Genomic DNA, 18,942 nt, shown 5'->3' on the forward strand with positions numbered 1-18,942 from the left:
GCACTCCAAAGCTTTGTGGTGTTCAAATGTGATCAGTGACAGGTCAAACAGACAGGCCTTTAGGGAAAAGACACAGAGGATAAAGAAAAAAGTCAACACCGGCTACTATTATTTCATCAGCAGCACAGAGGAGAGTGACTGACAGAAGACAGGAGATCAGACAACCAGGGGGCGGACGCAAAAACAGCTCTGACACAAATATTGTTTCAACATTTTTTTCCCAAGCTACTGTAAATAAATCACATACATACCAAGAGACAGAGATCTGAGCATCTTTTTTTTTTTTTTTTTTTTTTTTTTTTTTTTCAGATGTGACCCTGCACCATTACTTTATAGAGGAGCTGTAAAGTGAGAGCAGATTTCCCTACAGGGGACCTCTTTGAGTACCTTAGCAAGTTTATTACTGCATTTAAACCTGTTAAATGGAAGAAAACTGGAGTTGAATTGACACTGATTGGTTAAAATGAACGTAACTGACAAGAAAGCTGGAAAAAGATTCATGTCATATGGGTGTATGGAAACCTAGGAGCTTTTATTATTATTATTTATTTGTTTTTTTAAGCCATAAAGACCCAGTGCTACTTTTGTAGTAGTTCCCAAATGATTTTTTTCACTATATTTAACATTTCTGAAGTGATTTGTCATCATTTAATTATTTATACTTTATACTTTGAAGTCCTCTTCACTTGTAATACATGTAGAGCTTTACAGCGACAATCAGGTAAGGTATTGTTCTGCCTACAGGTTTAACTAATACATTAATTAAATAATAAACATGAAAAGGCCAAAAAACATTATAAAACAGACATATTAACCTAAATAAACATTAACCAACACCACCCCCACCCCTCCCAAACCCCTGTACATGAAAATGAACACAATGAGTAAAATGTCCAGTACCCACTAATCTGGCACTAAACATCACTCCATAGAGTTGAATTTTACACTGCATCTGTGTAAAACTTTACACTGACTTTTAACTCTACTGTCAGAGCTGGTTTACTCTCCATAAAGCTATAAATACTCTGTCTGAGTTAAAATAGCTTGACTCAGAAATATTGACACTGCATTTTTTACTGTGTGTGTGTGTGTGTGTATGTATGTATGTATGTATGTATGTATGTATGTATGTATATATATATATATATATATATATATATATATATATATATATATATATATTCACATACACTCCTCTTTTCATTCTTATTCATACACATCAGTATCATCTTTTACCAGGTCTAATGATTACATACTGAATCGTAGTTACACATCAAGAACACATAGCAATCATTGTCACAAATATTTCATGAGAAAATGTAAAAATAATGTGTTCCAACTTTATGGAGAACAGTGTATTTAAAAAAAAAAAAATCTGCTTCAGTTGAGTCATATATTGAGAAATAAAAAAATAAAAACTGACCTTTTATGAATAAAAACTTAAAGTATTGCCGCCAGAGTGTGTACATCACTTGAAAGCATGCAAGAAATTATTGCTTTAATGTTTTAAAAAATAGAGTCAAGGTCAAAGATGGAGACAGAAAGAGGAAAAGAAACTGACAAACAGGATGAGACATAGTGAGAGAAAGCATGGACGGGTTAAGTAAGGTCTCAGCCAGTGGAGGGAAATCATCCAGAACTTAAACAGAAGAGTCGCCGAGCCATGACCAATTCAGCCACACAACACACACACAGAACGTGGATACGCGTGTATACGTGTGTGTATGTGTGTGTGTGTGTGTGTGTGTTTCCACTCTGTTAATAGCCATCGTTCTGACTTTGATTGATCATCACGGTTGTTCACAGTTCATGTTAGACTCCCTGTAATGCATGTGTTTGCACATGCACGCTGTACATGTGAATGTCATTCACTGTGCACATTTGTGTGCTCCAGTAGCTCTAAAAGGCAGCAATGCAGGACATTTCAGGACATGAGAGAAAGTCTACAGGGAACTGCAGCTACACACTGATGCGCATACAGACTCACAAAGCAACAAACAGGAAAAGAAAAGTGCTTGTTTTGGGATCACACAACTTCCCAGAAACGAAAGCGTCACCTTTCACACAGACAGCACAAACGGAAACAGCAGGGCAATAAACGGAGTTGTCTATACAACAGCGATACAAACACAAACAGACGGCATATCAAGACTCACTGACACAGAAGCTAACTGACCTCTTTTATAAGTCCTCATAGTTGTTAATAATTCAACAATCTCAGTGTAAGAGATGAAGAGATTGATTGAGACAAAAAAGACAGGGGGTAAAAGGAGGAGAGGGGGAAGAGCTGGAGGGTGGGAGTAATGCCAGAAAGTGAGAAGGAGAGAGAGGAGAAGAGAAACATTAGGAGGAGGAGAAAGAAGGAGGGACAGAAGAAAAGATGAGAAGAAATCAATACGAGTGCGATGGCAGCGAAGGAGGGAAAGAGGTCACAAATCACGCCAGCCAATACGGTGTGCTAGTAATGTATGTGTGTGTATGTGTGTGTGTGTGTGTGTGTGTGTGTGTGTGTGTGTGTGTGTGTGTGTGTGTATGTGTGGAAGTGGAGTCACAGGTCAGTGCTGGCAGACTAATAACTATTCACACTTTGGCTAATGGAGACAAAGTAAGTAACCTGGTACACAATATGCCATTAGCACTCTTCAAGGCTAATGGAGATATACTGAGGTCGTATGGACGTTGTTTAAGAAAACGTTGGAAATGCCCTTCACATTCTGGATGAATAATGCCTGTTCTCACCTTAAGTCAGTTTCAGTGTGATGGAAATCTGCTAAGCATGTTTTAGCAAATGCCACTGTTAATGATGCTACTTTATTAAAATGCCTGTCTGAATGGAGGCAGCTTGTTTTTGTGGTTTTGGACTTGATGAAATGCTACTTTCCCGCTGCGGCTACGAGAGATGGGGAGGGGGAGGGGGAGGCAGTGACCCAGAGGCAGGTCGAGTTCGCTGTGTTTGTGAAGGATACTGTGACAAGAACTGTAGCTGCTTAGGGAATCAAGCCCATTCCCTCCAGTTGGAATATGACCTCACTAACCCTTAGGCCATCCTGCTGACCCACCCCACCCCCTACTCCCACACACGCCTCCTCCTCCTTCACAATCCTGCACTCCCACCCTTGGATGTGACCTTCACCTGGTTAACCCAGCCTCCAGATGAGGCTCTAAGTGTTCACATGTATATGATTTATGAAAGCAACACAGCCATACTTCCATCAAATGCACATAAAACTAGAAAAGCACTTGGAGAGCGCAGACCTCCACCAAGGCAGATCAGTGCCCCCCCCCCCAACATCACCAAAATTTAATCATGTGTTCCTTGTGCCAGTATCAACATTTCCTGAAAATTTCATCAACCCCCCCCCCCCCCCAATCACCAACAAAATGTAATCATTTGTTAATTGTGCCAAGATACAACTTTTCCTGAAAATTTCATCAACCCCCCCCCCCCCAAAAATTTCAGCATTTGTTCCTTGTGCCAGTATCAACATTTCCTGAAAATTACATCAATCACCACCAAAATTTAATCATTTGTTCCTTGTGCCAGTATCAACATTTCCTGAAAATTACATCAATCACCACCAAAATTTAATCATTTGTTCCTTTTGCCAGTATCACTATTTCCTGAAAATTTCATCAAAAGCCCACTCCCCCACCCCCACAATCACCACCAAAATTTAATCATTTGCTCCTTGTGCCAGTATCAACATTTCCTGAAAATTTCATCAACCCCCCCCCCCAATCACCAACAAAATGTAATCATTTGTTAATTGTGCCAAGATACAACTTTTCCTGAAAATTTCATCAACCCCCCCCCCAAAATTTCAACATTTGTTCCTTGTGCCAGTATCAACATTTCCTGAAAATTACATCAATCACCACCAAAATTTAATCATTTGTTCCTTTTGCCAGTATCACTATTTCCTGAAAATTTCATCAAAAGCCCACACCCCCACCATCACCACCAAAATTTAATCATTTGCTCCTTGTGCCAGTATCAACATTTCCTGAAAATTTCATCCACCCCCCCAATTACCAACAAAACGTAATCATTTGTTAATTGTGCCAAGATACAACTTTTCCTGAAAATTTCATCAACCCCCCCCCCCCCGCCCCCCCAATCACCACCAAAATTTCAGCATTTGTTCCTTGTGCCAGTATCAACATTTCCTGAAAATTACAACAACCCCCCCTCCCCAATCACCACCAAAATTTAATAATTTGTTCCTTTTGCCAGTATCACTATTTCCTGAAAATTTCATCAAAAGCCCACCCCCCCCACCCCCCCAATCACCACCAAAACTTAATCATTTGCTCCTTGTGCTAGTATCAACATTTCCTGAAAATTTCATCCAAATCCATCCATAACTTTTTGAGTTATCTTGCTAACAGACAGATGAACAAACAAAAAATCTGCCCCACCCCAATCACCACCCAAATTTTATCATTTGTTCCTTGTGCCAGTATCAACATTTCCTGAAAATTTCATCCAAATCCGTCCATAACTTTTTTGAGTTATCTTGCTAAAAGACGGACAAACAAACAAACAGACAAACCCAGATGAAAACATTAGGTAATAACCCTTTATAATGGTGTTAGACCTGCCAGGTAAACTTAGTGAGGTAGTTGTGTGTTGTTTTTCAGCAGTAGGCTTTTTCAGTTTTCATACCATGAAAAGCACAGATGGTGTAAATGACACTAATGGTGCCACATTTTAATTTAAGTGTTCAGTTAATTAATTTTAGAGAGCCAGCATGCGGTAAAGTAAACAGCGAACATAAAATGTAAAGAGGCATGAGCGTGGTAATATTTATAGTCTGGGGGCGCCGATAAGGGGGGGTAAACATGACAAATTCATGGGGCCCAGCATTTGTGGGGGGGGCCATAGAGCAGAGGAGGGGGTCCAGTGGATACAGGCTAGAAGTTATGAAAATTTCGTGTAAGATCCGTTGTATAAGAGAGGCACAGAAGTCAGGAATCGGACGTTGAAAGCATGTTAAGTTTAAGTTTTGTTTCATGCTAACGTAAGTGACGTTATGTATGGACCCCACCCCAACCCTGCACGTGCTCTGACAGATTGACAAGATATTTAATTTTATGAAAGGGCCCACAACTTTTAACTTTCATTTAGATTTCAACTGGTAGTGGCGCCCCTGTTTATAGTTGTGTGTTTTCACCATGATGAGAGTTATTAAAAGAAAAACCTTTACTGATTCTGACTTCATCAGTGTTTCTGCCACCGTGTATTCATTTTAACATGCAGCATTTCAACTAAATTGTAATACCTTTTCAAATTTTATGGCACATATGATGGAAAATGGGTGTAAGATTAGTGTTATCGAAATGAAAACTATAAAAATATTAGGTTGTGTTTACTGTACATTCCTGCATCCTGTGTGTCTTTAACCCCATAACGCCAAACGTATCATATTTGATACATGAGTTTTGAAGCCCTCTACGTGATCAGTTTGATTTATTTATTTATTTTTTTTGGAAAACCTGATGTATACATTTAGATACATGCAATACATGGATAATCCACTGGGGGGGGGGGGGGGATTTGTTCACCAGAGGCCTTTCCAGTGACACTACAAGATTTTCATTAATGAGGAAGGAGGCAGAACTTTGCCAGTTTTGAAAAGGAATTACCAATTTGTTAGACATGTTTGTGTTATATTATGTTTTTGTTTGTTCAAAAATAATAATATTTGAGCACTGAGATCCGATGTATCAAATATGATACAAAATTGAAACTCATACATGGAAATTGATATTTGAAAAAAAAAATTGGGGGGTTGTTCAGAAGGACCAATAAAGGCTCCAGTTTCGAAAAATGTTAATTTTCTGTCAGTGATTTAATGGTTCAGGCTTTACAGGGTTTAAGATTTGGCTTCATTTGTAGGGGTTGTATGACGTACATGTGATGGTACTGGAAACACACAAATATAACCTGATGACCTAAAAAGAGGTCCACCTTAAAGGGGTCATATTTTGCTATAATCCCACTTTTATAAGTCTTTGGTACATTTATTTGTGTATTTGGACCCTAACAGTTCATAAAGTTTGAATCTGAACCCTCCAGGTGCTGCAAAGCTATTATTATATTCATTAGGGCAAAAATCGAGTGGATTTCTACAACCCGTTTCAATTCCTGCTTAATTTGCTATGTTTACAACTAGTTATGTCATGACATTTGCACATATAAGGTCAAGGCTTCTGATGAACATTTCTCTGAGTACGCCATAACTGATTGTCAGCAGCAGTAGTTGTAGTCCATACTGAAAATATGTCCAAACTTTGAGCCGATTACCTAAAATGTTCAGTTGTTGGATGAACAGGACAGAGCAGCACAGACAACAACCTGTGGGGGGTGGGGCATGAAGTGGCTCATTTGCATTTAAAGGGCCAGCGCTCAAAACCACCTTTCTGGTGTCATTCCTCAGAAATAGGGTTGAAGATGGACTTGTGGAGTTGAATTAATGAAGAATTCAGACCAACGTATAGCATTTACAGTTTATGTAGACCACGGGAAAATGTTTTAAAATGCATAATTCCATTTAAAAAAGCCAAATATCACTCCTTTACCTCCGAGTGTAAGTGTAAGCAAACATTTAGAACATTCCACTACTTTACCTTGCAATAAGAGCGTGTTCTGAACTGGAACTATCTGTTATGAGTCTCACTTCAAAGCAAAAGGGTAAAAATATTCCAACTGTGCTGCGCATTCTGCTTCTCCAAACAGAGAACCACCATCTACAACTAGGAGCACACTGAGTAAACGAAAAGTACCTCATACAACCCCACTTCAAATGAATCACCTTAAGTTAGTCGGAATGTTTCTTTGTGTGCCTTTCGTTGCCTGTATACAGACAAATAAACAGCATTTGCTTTATCTTGTTTGGACATACATGTTTAAAGCCTGCAAATGTATTTACGCTGCAAGGCATCACACACAGGGCCTTTCAGTTTTGTTTTCATCTTTGTAGGCTTTTTTGTGTTGTTTTCTTTTAACTTAAACCCAGAGATCAATTCGACACCATGTTTCAGCACTTAAGCTGGCTTTCCTTTTCATGCTCCAAAAAGGATGACAGAAAGAGAGAGTGGGAGTGAATAAGAAAGAGAAAGAAAACAACACAGCAGGATTCATATCATCTTTCTCCTCAGTGTGACTCCCTGATATCTGTTGGCCTTTCGAGCCCTCTCTAAGGTAGCCTTCGTCAGCATCCCTCCATCATCCCCGCTCCTCTCCCATGCTTTCTCAGGCTCAGGTTTTATCTGCCTTTGCTCTCTCCAATTTCAGATGCTGGAAATTAGAGTAGAGCAGAAAACAGCATGGAGCAGAGGGAAGAGAAGAGAAGAGAAGGAAGAAAGAAATGGAGAGGATAGGAGTGAGAAGACAGATAATAAAAACAGTATGGGGCCCATAGCTTCTAGCTGTGTCTCTGAAACAGCAGGAAACAAAAAGGGAAAACAGCTTACAGAGTTTAGGTTTTCACACAGATAAACAGATAAACTGCACACACACACACACACACACCCACACACACACACACACACGCACATGCACATGCACCAGGCAAAGACCCTACAGCTGCTTTCTATGCCCTTCATTAAACTACATTGCATAATACATACAGCTTGTGTTGAATAATATATATTTAGAATCCCCTTCTGATTCTCATTGCCTTTGTTTAGGAGACCCAAAAGACTTGCAAAAAAGCACAAATTGAGTTTCATGTTTCATTATATTAGGGCATGATTGTTTTATTTCTTTATATTTCTATTCTGCGTGACAGCTCAGCCTAGATAAAGCTAAGCATCAATATCGCACAGCTTCAGAAAACTTTGTGCACAGCAGATTCCCGAAAAAGCAAAGAAGCATATTCACTAGTAAAACTATTTCAGTAGAGACAGATATTCCCAAAACTCACTTGCTCTTTATATTACATAATGATCTCCATTTATTTATTGATTGATTATATTTTTTATGTGCATATCTGAATGGATCAGTGTGTGCTAGAGAGATTAAATGTCCCAGAGCAGTACAAAGTAGTGAGCAATTTTTCTTTCTTTTTTAAATTTAAGTAACATCAAGACTGCTTTGTATGAGATAAATTAAGCTTAAATTAACACACTCCATAAATTAAAAAAAACAAAAAAAAAAACATCCTTTTTCTAAACAGGCCTGAGGGTTTTTTTTTTCCCAACAAGCTGCAGTACTAGATAACTTGAAAATGAAATTATAAAACTTGTTTAAAACTAAAAGTTCAATTTAAACGATATATATTTAATCGGTTAATGTGGCTGCGAGACATCCAGAAAACTGCATTGTCACAAAAAAAAAAAAAAAAAAAGTTGATATTCAAAATATGTCGATTATTTTTTGTTATCTAGCTGAGTGTGTAATCCTGATTTTTCTATCACATATGAGAGGCTATCTCCATGGGTTGTTAATTGAGGAGAATATTCTCCCAATAACGCAGTGTCTGGAATCCAGCAGCTAGATAATGAATGACTGATGGGAGACTAATAAATGACTACCAGCTGCATATGATGTCAGTAAAGAACACAGAGAGGCTGGGGGGAAGGACAGAAGGAAAACGAGTCAACAGTAGGATGAGAGTGTATAATATGTGTATAACAGCATCGCTTTTAGTGAAAGACTTGAGTCAGGGAGAGTTTGGACTGTTTTTATTTTGTTAATTTAGTTTTTCACATTTGATTTAGTTCAGTTTATTTCCAGTTTACTTTTAATTACACATTATAAACACATAAATTTAATAAAACAACAATTTTTGCACAATTATTTGTGTACTTCTTTAACCCTTAGGGGTCCACTGTCACAGCCCTGAGACTGAATCACATGACATTTTCAACGAGTTGTAACATCAGAAGTTGGTCACGTAGACCATTGGGGACAACTGCATTCGAAAGACACTCTCCCACTTTTTTTTTGATGTTGATAGAGCAAATAAAACTGGAGATATGATGGTTTGAAACTGGAGCAAACAAACGTGAATAGAAGTATGAAAATGAGGTGGGGGGGTGGGGGCGTTATATTTCTTACTATATCTTTGTCATTTTTTGTCCTTTTTCAAAATGGAAAAAAATGGCCCAAACTGCGGATTCTAATCCACAGACTGTATTTGCATTACAGGTAAGGGTGAGAATGACCCCACCTCAACTGGATGCGGAATCCAGGAGGCCCGGGGGGGGGTGAGAAAACTGGAGAAAACGCCTATGTAAAGATATGCTTTTATGTCAAATATTTGAGTATAGTTTTAATTTATTACAATTTAAATTTTATATACCTAATATTTGGAACCAATATTCACTTTTAAAGTCTTTGAAAAGGTTCATTAAGCATCTTTGTGTTATTTATGCAATAAATTATACAAATTTTTTCAATTAGATTTTATATTTTTGGTGTGTTTTTTTGGCCTTCTGTGTTGATATAGTAGATTAAAGTGAAAAACTAGAAGCACTCGGAGAGCGCAGACCTCTGCCAAGGCTGATCAGTGGCCCCCCCGTGGCCCCCCCCATGCCAAGGAGGTTATGTTTTTGCCAGGGTTTGTTTGTCTGTCTGTCTGTTTGTCTGTCCGTTAGTGTGCAACATAACTCAAAAAGTTATGGACAGATTTTGATTAAATTTTCTGGTCTGCGTTTTTAGTGTGTGTGTTCTCCCCCGTCCTGTAGGTGTGCTGTGCCCCTTTTGTGTCTGTTTGTTGCAGGAAGCGGATTGGTGGAAGGTGATTGACCGGCCCCTTTAAAAATGGCCCTGGAGCTTCCATCCATGCTCTCTCTTGCCTCCTGCCAGCTCCCAACCCTGTGTTTGTGTGTGTGTGACCGTCAGTCTTCGTGTGCTCCTGCAAAATTCGTTTGTTTATCGTTATAAATAGTTTTTGAAAATTGAACCTTTTTCAGGTAGGGGAGGTCGGCTCTTTTTCGTTTCACCTTTTCTCCTGTTTTTGGTTAGGAAGTTTAGGCAAGTTTGCTGTATTTTATTTCGTGCATTTATTTTGAGTAGGTAATTTAGTTTAAACTGTAAAGAAGATATTTTGTTTGTTGTTTTAGCCGCTCCCTCCCCTAACCCTTCCTTAGTTGTTTAGGAAAAAATAATTGTAATAAACATTGTAAACTTTAGTTTTCGACTGACGTGTGTGCTTGGGAGCTGGGAGGGGACAAAGTTGAGCACATTATGTTCGCCCTGGTGAACCCCTAGGCCGGGGCGTAACAGTACAGTAAACATTTCTTTATATAGTATATAAAGGCAATATCAAAAGTACTGAAAACAGCCAAAATAGGCCCAGACCCCTAAGGGTTAATTATCATATTGATAATATATTGTCTAGTAAATACTGTACAAATTGATATTCTAATTGTGTGTTTTAAAGTAAGCGTGTGTGTGTGTGTACATATATATATATATATATATATATATATATATATATATATATATATATATATATATATATATGTATTCATTTAGTTTGATATTTAGTTTTAGGGCACTTTCACACCCACCCTGTTTCCACTTTCAGACTTCCCAGTTTGATTCAGAGCAAAGTAGCAGCAGTGAAACTTCCTCTGGACACACATACCCCCACAACCAGGACTGAGCAGCCAGTATGTGGTCCAACCAAAAGATGGTCTTGGTCTGGATCAATCATAACCATGGCTCGGTTCATATTGGTGTGAAACACTAGTCCATCATTTTAACTTTAAAGACATCATCACAACAACACAAAATATAAGGAGGATAAAGAACTAATAGAAGACTGACAAAGTAAACAAAAAAAGGGAATTAGTAAAATGTTCAATTCTACAACATAGAACACAAGCTCTATTGACAAGTCACTTCCGGTAATTTGACATAATTATGAAGCTTGTCTGTCATCTGTGGTCGATTTATGCCTGTAATCTGTTCAGTAAAAATTCCAGTGCAATATTATGTGATAACATTAAACCAGTGTGAAATGGCATCATTGTGTTTTGGAGTCTTTTGCAAAATTAGTTGTTTCCTTCATGCATTTTAAAGCCTATTTCCTGGTCAAGGATTATGGAGGCTGCACTGGTGGTGATAAATCAAACTTGGAAAAGTAGTCTGGATGGAAATTTAGGGGGTTCATGACATGATGTAGCATGGATATTCACTTAAATCCTTCAGAAAAGCGACATTTTCAAAGGAGAGAGCGTGACAGCTCCAGTAAGAAACATTTTTCTACCTTTCTAACCACATCAGAATTAAGTGATAATGTCAATAAATTTGAGTGAAAACCAGACTTAGCAAAAGTTTAGCGGATTGATTTCCAGATCATCAGTGGTTCTCAGGTCATACTAGTCCAGTGCAAATAAGGCTTTAGTCCACTATCAAAAGCACAGTGTGAAATTCACACCAAGTGGATCAAATCTACACAAGGCAACAAAAACGCAGACCTTGAAACAGACCTTGGTTCAAATTTCCATCTGTGAAAACATATTGTATTTATATTTTTTTGTGTACTTTATTCAACTTAAAGTAACTTTTGCACTGATAGCTTTAGTTGAGTCATCGTTTTCATTAACTATAATAGACCTGAGTCAGAGTGACAACCACTCAGTGATCAGATATAAGGACATACCCTCTTACCATAACCTCTTTCTCACAGTCAATTGATTTTGCTTAACTATCCATCATTTAGAGACTTTAACATAGTATATGTGAAAATGTCTTATCAAATGTTTGCACCATTATAGAAACAGATCTCAGGCACTGGTGTAATGACCTGTAAAATTGCAAATACTGCTGTAGTTCAAGTACAAGGCTATAACAGCACTCCCTTATTTTTCTGAAGGCAAAAAAAACAACAACTTGTAGAACAAAGTTTTAAGGAGACAAAGGACAAACGCAAGCATGGGAGGACACTCAACAACAAAAGAAATGAATGAAACAGGTAAGTTGAAAAATGACATGAGAGACAGAGAGAGATGAATGGAACCAGAAAAAAAGAGCTAAGAGGCCAAAGCAGAAAAGAAAAAAAAAAGTTATGATTACATATTCAGAAAAAATGTAAGTCTGAGGGAAACTGAGAGATTAAAAAGGGAACACAAACAGTAGCTTGATATAATATATGAGGTGTAATGAAAAAGATTAGAGAAAAGACAGCAGCCAGAGGACACAAGAGCAAAACAGTCACAACCGAGACTGATGGCAGTTTGGCTGAAATGTCATTTGCAGTGAAAAAATAGGTGATGAATTACAAAGCAAATCACACATCAGTGACTAAAACATATATTTTTTTCCTGTTATATTAAAACTTCACAGTGTTTGCCACTGTGTAAACAAACTATATTTCGATATTTGTACCTTACTGGTTTACTTATCTTATGTTTACTGCATTCAGCTTTTGTTTCTTGCATCTCCACTGGCTTGACTATTCGTGTGTGACAACTGAATCAGGGGAGACATCAAACTGTCCTGCTCAGTTGCTTCTGGCTGTGTTTTGGGTTTAACAGTGTGGCAGAACCACTCAGTAAACAGGACAACCAAAGACTACACACATACACACACATACGTACAGCACAGTGTATGGCTCCGGGGTCTGCTTTGTATTACAAGTGGAAATCTTCGGTGGGCAAGTTGATGTGTCAAGTTGAGTTGAAAAAGAATCAAAAGTTCTGCCACTTCAATGCTGCATCCAATATAATCACTGACAACTATTGAAGAGTTAACACAGAACCAGGCTCCATACAGTATGTGTTCTGTTCACCTACTTCAAGAAACAAATGTGCAAACTCCACCAAAACACTGTGATTTGTACTACTGTTGACCCTGGTGTGTTTTCCATTCAGCAGGTATTATATATCAGTGGTTTTCAAACTGTTTCCAGGGTGGAAATCATGCGTTTAATCACCCCCACTGGGGACACAGGCTCATTAACAAGCAGGTGGAGACCCAGAAGCTGAGCTAATGTCAACCTTAAGTCCAAGAAACCAGGTTGTGTACATCTTTGTCTTCCTGCCAAAACAACAGCATGATTCATCATTACCTAGCCAACAAAGTAATACCGTTTGCTGTCAAGTGACAAGTGTAGAACTTTGGCTGCAGGCCAGCACATCACTGTGGATCCTATTAAACTGTCCTGTGAACACTGCAGTACAGTCGCAGCCATAAGACAGCTGTGTACACACATCTGACATGTGACCTAACTTTCTGCACAAATAACTAAACATCTGAATAATAGGTTTAACCTGTTTGTTACAGTGAGCCGGTGACACAACTCGGGAAGAATGCTGGCCACATTTCATGGAGCATGAAACTGTTACTGTGTGTTATACAGACTGAATGAAACTCCTACACACACACACACACACACACACACACACACACACACACACACACACACACACACACACACACACACACACAAACACACACACACACAAAAAAAAAAAAAAAAAACCTTTAGTGGCCTTTAATCAAATAACCCTAAAAGGTTTGTGGTTCATTAAACCAAATCAGAACCAAATTGTTACTGAATATAAAGTAGTTTTGGTGTCATGACACAAAATGACTTTCTTTTTTTTATCTTTAATTTTCTTCTCACCAGGAAAACTGCAGTACAAAAATGTGAAGTCCCGCCCCTTCTGGTTGTGCCCAATGGAACCTTATTTTTGGAAAAATCTATATTGTTGTAAATGGTGAGAGACAAGTGACTGTTTTTCCTTCTTAATTACATCGAATTGTCACTTATCATATACACTTGATGTTTGTCAGTTTGAGAGAAAATTCTACAAATCAATGAAGTTGCAGTTTGTCGTAAAACTACTAAAGGATCAAATGTGGAAAAACATAACAACAAAGACCACACACTCAAAAGCGAGTAGTGGAGGTGACGTCATTGTAACTGTCTCTTTCCATGGTCTGTTGAGCTGTGTCTGCACCTCAGACATGACCAGACATGTTGTGACTTTCACCTCTTGTAATACTTTTTTCACCTAACTCTCAAAGATGGGGGCAAAATGTACCAAAGCAGCTGCCATTTAGGTGTTAATGATGTGCATCTTTCAGTGAGAGATGCAGTCCATTGAGCTGTTTAACATGAAACTAGATGTTTCTTCACTATCTATGACAATGTGACTTCCTCGGCTTGTAAAATTGATTAATTAATTTTATTCATTTTACAAACTGCCTAATCCTCGTGAGGGTCACAGGGGCACTGGAGTTTATCCCGGTTACCAATCATCAAAAGTGGGGTACAGCCTGGATATGGTACCAGTTCATCACAGGCCTGACACATACAGACTAACAACCACTGCTGCTAAATTATCTTCTAATTTGAAAAATGCCATATTGTTGCCTCATAGCATAATTGCCTAATTTGTTTTTGATCATGTAATAGTTTGCTATACTATGTTGCAAATAAACATTAATTTTAGACAACATTTAGGCTATATAATGTATATTATTATGGACAGAGGCAGAAAAGCCAGGTGTAGATTACTGCACAAAGTGAGAATTTTATTTTCCTTGGTCAGGATATGTACAGTCAGTCCAGCTTGGATTTACAAAGCTGACAATTAATACTGAACAAACAAGAACTTAAACTATGAATTGTGAAAGAGCTGCAGCATCTGAAACCGACCACAATGAACATTTGACACATAAACAGTACCACAGTGCTTCAGTTTCAGCTTCAGAGTTTGTCATGTCTTTTATGTATTGTGACTGTCTCTGTCAACTCACCACATATTTTTTATTAGTAGTTTGTTTTTGTTTGTTTTTTTTTTTTTTAAATCACTTACTAGAAATTTCAGGTGACCCCATTTGAATTCCAGGTGATCCCACCTGGGGTCCTGACCCCAAGGCTGAAAAACACTGGACTAAGTCATATTGTTTTCAGTACATAGCCAGTAGTCACTTTTCCATTGGACATCTGCGCAGAACTTTAACAATATTTACTAAATGCCGAAAAAACAAAAGTGTGAGATGTCGGTTTTTCCATTAAATCACAGATGCGATGATTTGTTTATTTATTATTGCAAGATGACATGAGAAGTCATTCCATAAACATGGCGATGAATGTAAATATGGTGTTGATTTACAGATATATTCTTTATTATTATATATTACCCCTCTATCTTGTACTAAATTAAAAAATTATTGAGTTTCCTGGTGTGTCCACACACACCGCGACATGTTTATTCTTCTTCGTTTGTTGTACTGTACATCAACATCCAGTTTTTTAATTCACCTGACTTTAGTTGCGAAAAAAAGGTATTTCCATTGCAGTTTTGCGTGATATACCATTTGCGCTATGCCTGAAAAACCACCTCTTGCCAGCGCAAAAACTTTTAATTGAAAAATGAGACTTTTGGCAAAATTGTCTTTTTCCCTTCGGTAAATTTTTATGCGCAAGTAAAATTTGCACAGTTTGAGGGTCAATGGAAAAGCAACTTCTGATGCAAATGAAGCAGTGTTAGGAGAGTAAAGTTAAACACATATGACAATTTGGCAAAAAATATGCTATGAGACAAATGATATATATTAATAGTGGCACAACTCAGATAGAGTCACAGCATTATTTGTCTGTATGCATTGACTGAGTCTGATCCCATGGGCCACAGTGGAAGGCGCAGGACTTTGGCTCTCTATTAGCAGCTTATATAAATGAGAACAGTAAACTCTCTTGTGTCTGTACACACTGCTGCAATTACCCTACACAGTGTTTTAAGTCAAAAAAACATTGAGCCATTAACCCAAAGCACAACACAGTAAGATCTACATGAGCATCTGAGTGTAAACACGACTGTATGTGTGGGAGACTTACCTGAGTTTTCGTCCACCCTCTCCTCTACAGTGTGGTCTTTCTGATGGACCCACTCACTGTTGCATTTGAAGTAAATCTGTGTGGCGGGCGTGGCCTTGCAATAAAGATTCACAGGCTTATTCTTGACGATGTATCCCTCCTCAGGCTCAAACAGGAAGTGAGGTAAGGGCTCTGGAGGGTCGGAGGGGAAGGTTTCTGGTAGTTCACTCAGACTCAGGAAATCATCATCATCTCTCACTGCAGGAGGAGAAAAGAAAAATAATAAATATCTGACACTGATTTCCAGTTCTTTTTTTTTTCTTTTTTTTTTTTTTACTTTATTTTCATTGTTTGATTTCTGTACATTACAAAACAAAACAAACATAAGTGACATTTGGGATACACTGACCATAATAAACCTTTGTGACTAACAATTGCTCTTAGTAATGTGACATTGAAATGAAAACTGTCCATTTCCTCCATTCATCATGACAGCGTTCTTCTCTAGTCCTCAGTCTGTGGGTCAGAATGTCCATCTCAAATATTCCATTCACTATTTTTATCCAGTCGTTAGTTGTAGGTGGTTCTAATCTGCACCATTTTTTGGTAATAGCCTTTTTTACAGGCTGCTAATAGTATTTTAAACAAATATCGATCGTTTTTTTCTTACATTATTACCAATAATACATCCAAAATACATCACCAAACATGTTTTAGGAATTGCATAACCTAATATCTTAACAACCGTTGAATGTATATTATCCCAAAATGATGCAGGATTAGGACATAACCAAAAGACATGTGCCTGATTTACATTGATATCTCCACATTCTCTCCAACAAGGTTGAACTCTGGACACATATTTAGCTGTAATTTTAGGTGTTATGAAAAATCGAATTATATTTTTCCAGCAATGTTCCCTCCATGTTCTTGAAGAAGTGGTTGACTGTTGAGTTCTCCAGATATTGATCCATTCCTCCTCCGAGACACACATTCTTAGTTCTTCTTCCCATTTCTGTTTCACATCCAAAGTGTTCCAACCTCTCTTCCCCATTAAATGTTTGTAAAGAGAAGATATAATTCTGTATTTTTTAGAATGATATACTTTAATCATCATTTTTACAAGCTCATTGTAATCAATGAGCTTGTATTGCATCAATATTGTGCTTTATTGTTTTTTGTTATAAAAGTCCCTTAATTGTAGGTACAGGGAGTGATCTTGATTTGTCAAGTCAAATTCCTGTTTTAATTCTTGAAAACTTTTAAAGCGGTCGTTCTTAATTAGTACACATCAAGGTTATTGTCGATAACGAAAACTAACGAAATGATGAAAACTAGAATTGAAAAAACATTTTCGTTAACTGAAATAAATAAAAACTATAATTAAAAGAAAAAACAATAACTAACTAAAACTGTATTGTGCGCTTACGAAACTAACTAAAACCTATAAAAAATGATGGATAAAATTCCCTTCGTTTTCGTCTTTGTCAGTGTCAGATTGATATGAAGTTGATTAATTTTGCTTGAGCGATTTTAGCTAGCGGCACTTCACAGTCCGTCACTTCTCGTCACTTGTTTAGAGTAATCTTCTTGTCCCCACTCTACCTGGAAACATGAAGACTAAAGTTGGGAGTAAGCACCAGAGTCCTGTATGGGATTTATTTAAATACGACGGCGAGGAAGACAAAAGATATGAAACAACTAAAACTAAACTAAAACTAAGCATTTAGAAAAAAAATAAAAACTAACAAAAAGTAGCAAACCTGCTCTAAAAACTAATTACAACTAACGGAATCAGAGAAAAACAAGTCAAAACTAAATGAAACTAAACTATAATGAAACATCTAAAACTATCTAGTATAACCTTGGTACACACCAAGCTGTTATACACTGATTTCCAGTTCTATCAGTCGTTTTATTGACTCATAACATGGACTAAGGCAGGAGGCACAGTGAGTATGGACATCAGCATCCTTACCTAGTATTATTTCTGTACTTGAATGAATGTATTATGCCTTATGTTATTAATTCTTAAGCATTAGAAACATTATCTGAAGCCACAAAATGACTTATTAAAGACTAATCCATTGGAAGCTTCTTTCTCCATTATAATCAAATCACTATCTGAAACTTTTTAAATATGCACCACAAATCATGATAATGGTACAGTCAAGTAGAAGTAGAATGGAAGAGGAAATGATACCAAGAGACAGAGTGACTGGAGGAATTAAGTGAACAGACAGAGCACTCAGCCGGCCAACCTTAAGGGCACCGGCAACTTTATCCTCCTTCTCTGCCATAATGCTCTCTCCTCCACTGTCTTTTCACTCTGCTCAAACTTCACGCCCACCAGTGGCCTCAATCAAAGGGACAGCAAGAATGTTTTGTCACCAGGTTGCCGAGGTCATCGAAACACAGAGGATTACAAGAACGAGTGGGAGGGAGAGGGAGAAAATTCAGTATCTGTTTCTCACACACACCATATATCCAGGTACGTATTCCAAGTTCAGACACACACACTATACACATGCACACAAGCAAATGCAAATTTTCCTCAAGCTTGTAATTTCCCTCCACTATATCATCACCCGCTTTCATTAAGGGTGTCTAGAAAAACACGATGTGTGTAACAGGGCACTGGCTTGAATGCGTCTTTCTTTATGTGTGGGGGGCTACACATCAGTTAAAAATATAAAAGCTGGAGAGGCAAGAAAGCGATTGGATTTGATTTACCATATAATCTGCACATGAATATTCCAGACGCTCAAATGTCTCCAACAATAATAAGCATCAAATCACTACCAACTGTCATTATTACTGGTCCTCAGAGATACACAGTCTCTATTCTGGAAATACAGACAATTATGTAGAAATAATACACAGACTTCAACTTCTTTACTCGAGTAAAAGTGTAATGGTATAAGCTCTGAAATGTACTCAAAGTTCTACATTTAGACTGGCTGTTTCTGTGCAAAGATACCAAATCTCTTATTATCCATGTCAGTATTACTGGTCTCAGTCTTGGACGTTTAAAGAAATAAACTGTACTTTTTTTCCCATGGTCATCTGTCTCTCTGGAATGTTTTGTCTTTTATATCCCTATCTGTTCTGCATGATATGGGGTTGTTTTTTGTATAGTCACAGAAAAAATTATTAG

At 37.7% G+C, this 18,942-nt stretch overlaps 1 protein-coding gene across 1 annotated transcript in view; it reads right to left on the reverse strand.

Annotated features, from left to right (window-relative positions):
- Nucleotides 1-18,942, reverse strand: part of LOC115425562 (netrin receptor UNC5C-like) — a 287,867-nt gene that overhangs the window by 135,854 nt on the left and 133,071 nt on the right. The window contains exon 2 of the mRNA XM_030143191.1: nt 15,807-16,043. Within this exon, the coding sequence (XP_029999051.1) occupies nt 15,807-16,043 (237 nt within the window). The remainder of the gene's footprint in view (nt 1-15,806; nt 16,044-18,942) is intronic.

The sequence above is a fragment of the Sphaeramia orbicularis genome, chromosome 9, assembly GCF_902148855.1.
Source record: "Sphaeramia orbicularis chromosome 9, fSphaOr1.1, whole genome shotgun sequence".
Lineage (NCBI taxonomy): Eukaryota > Metazoa > Chordata > Actinopteri > Kurtiformes > Apogonidae > Sphaeramia > Sphaeramia orbicularis.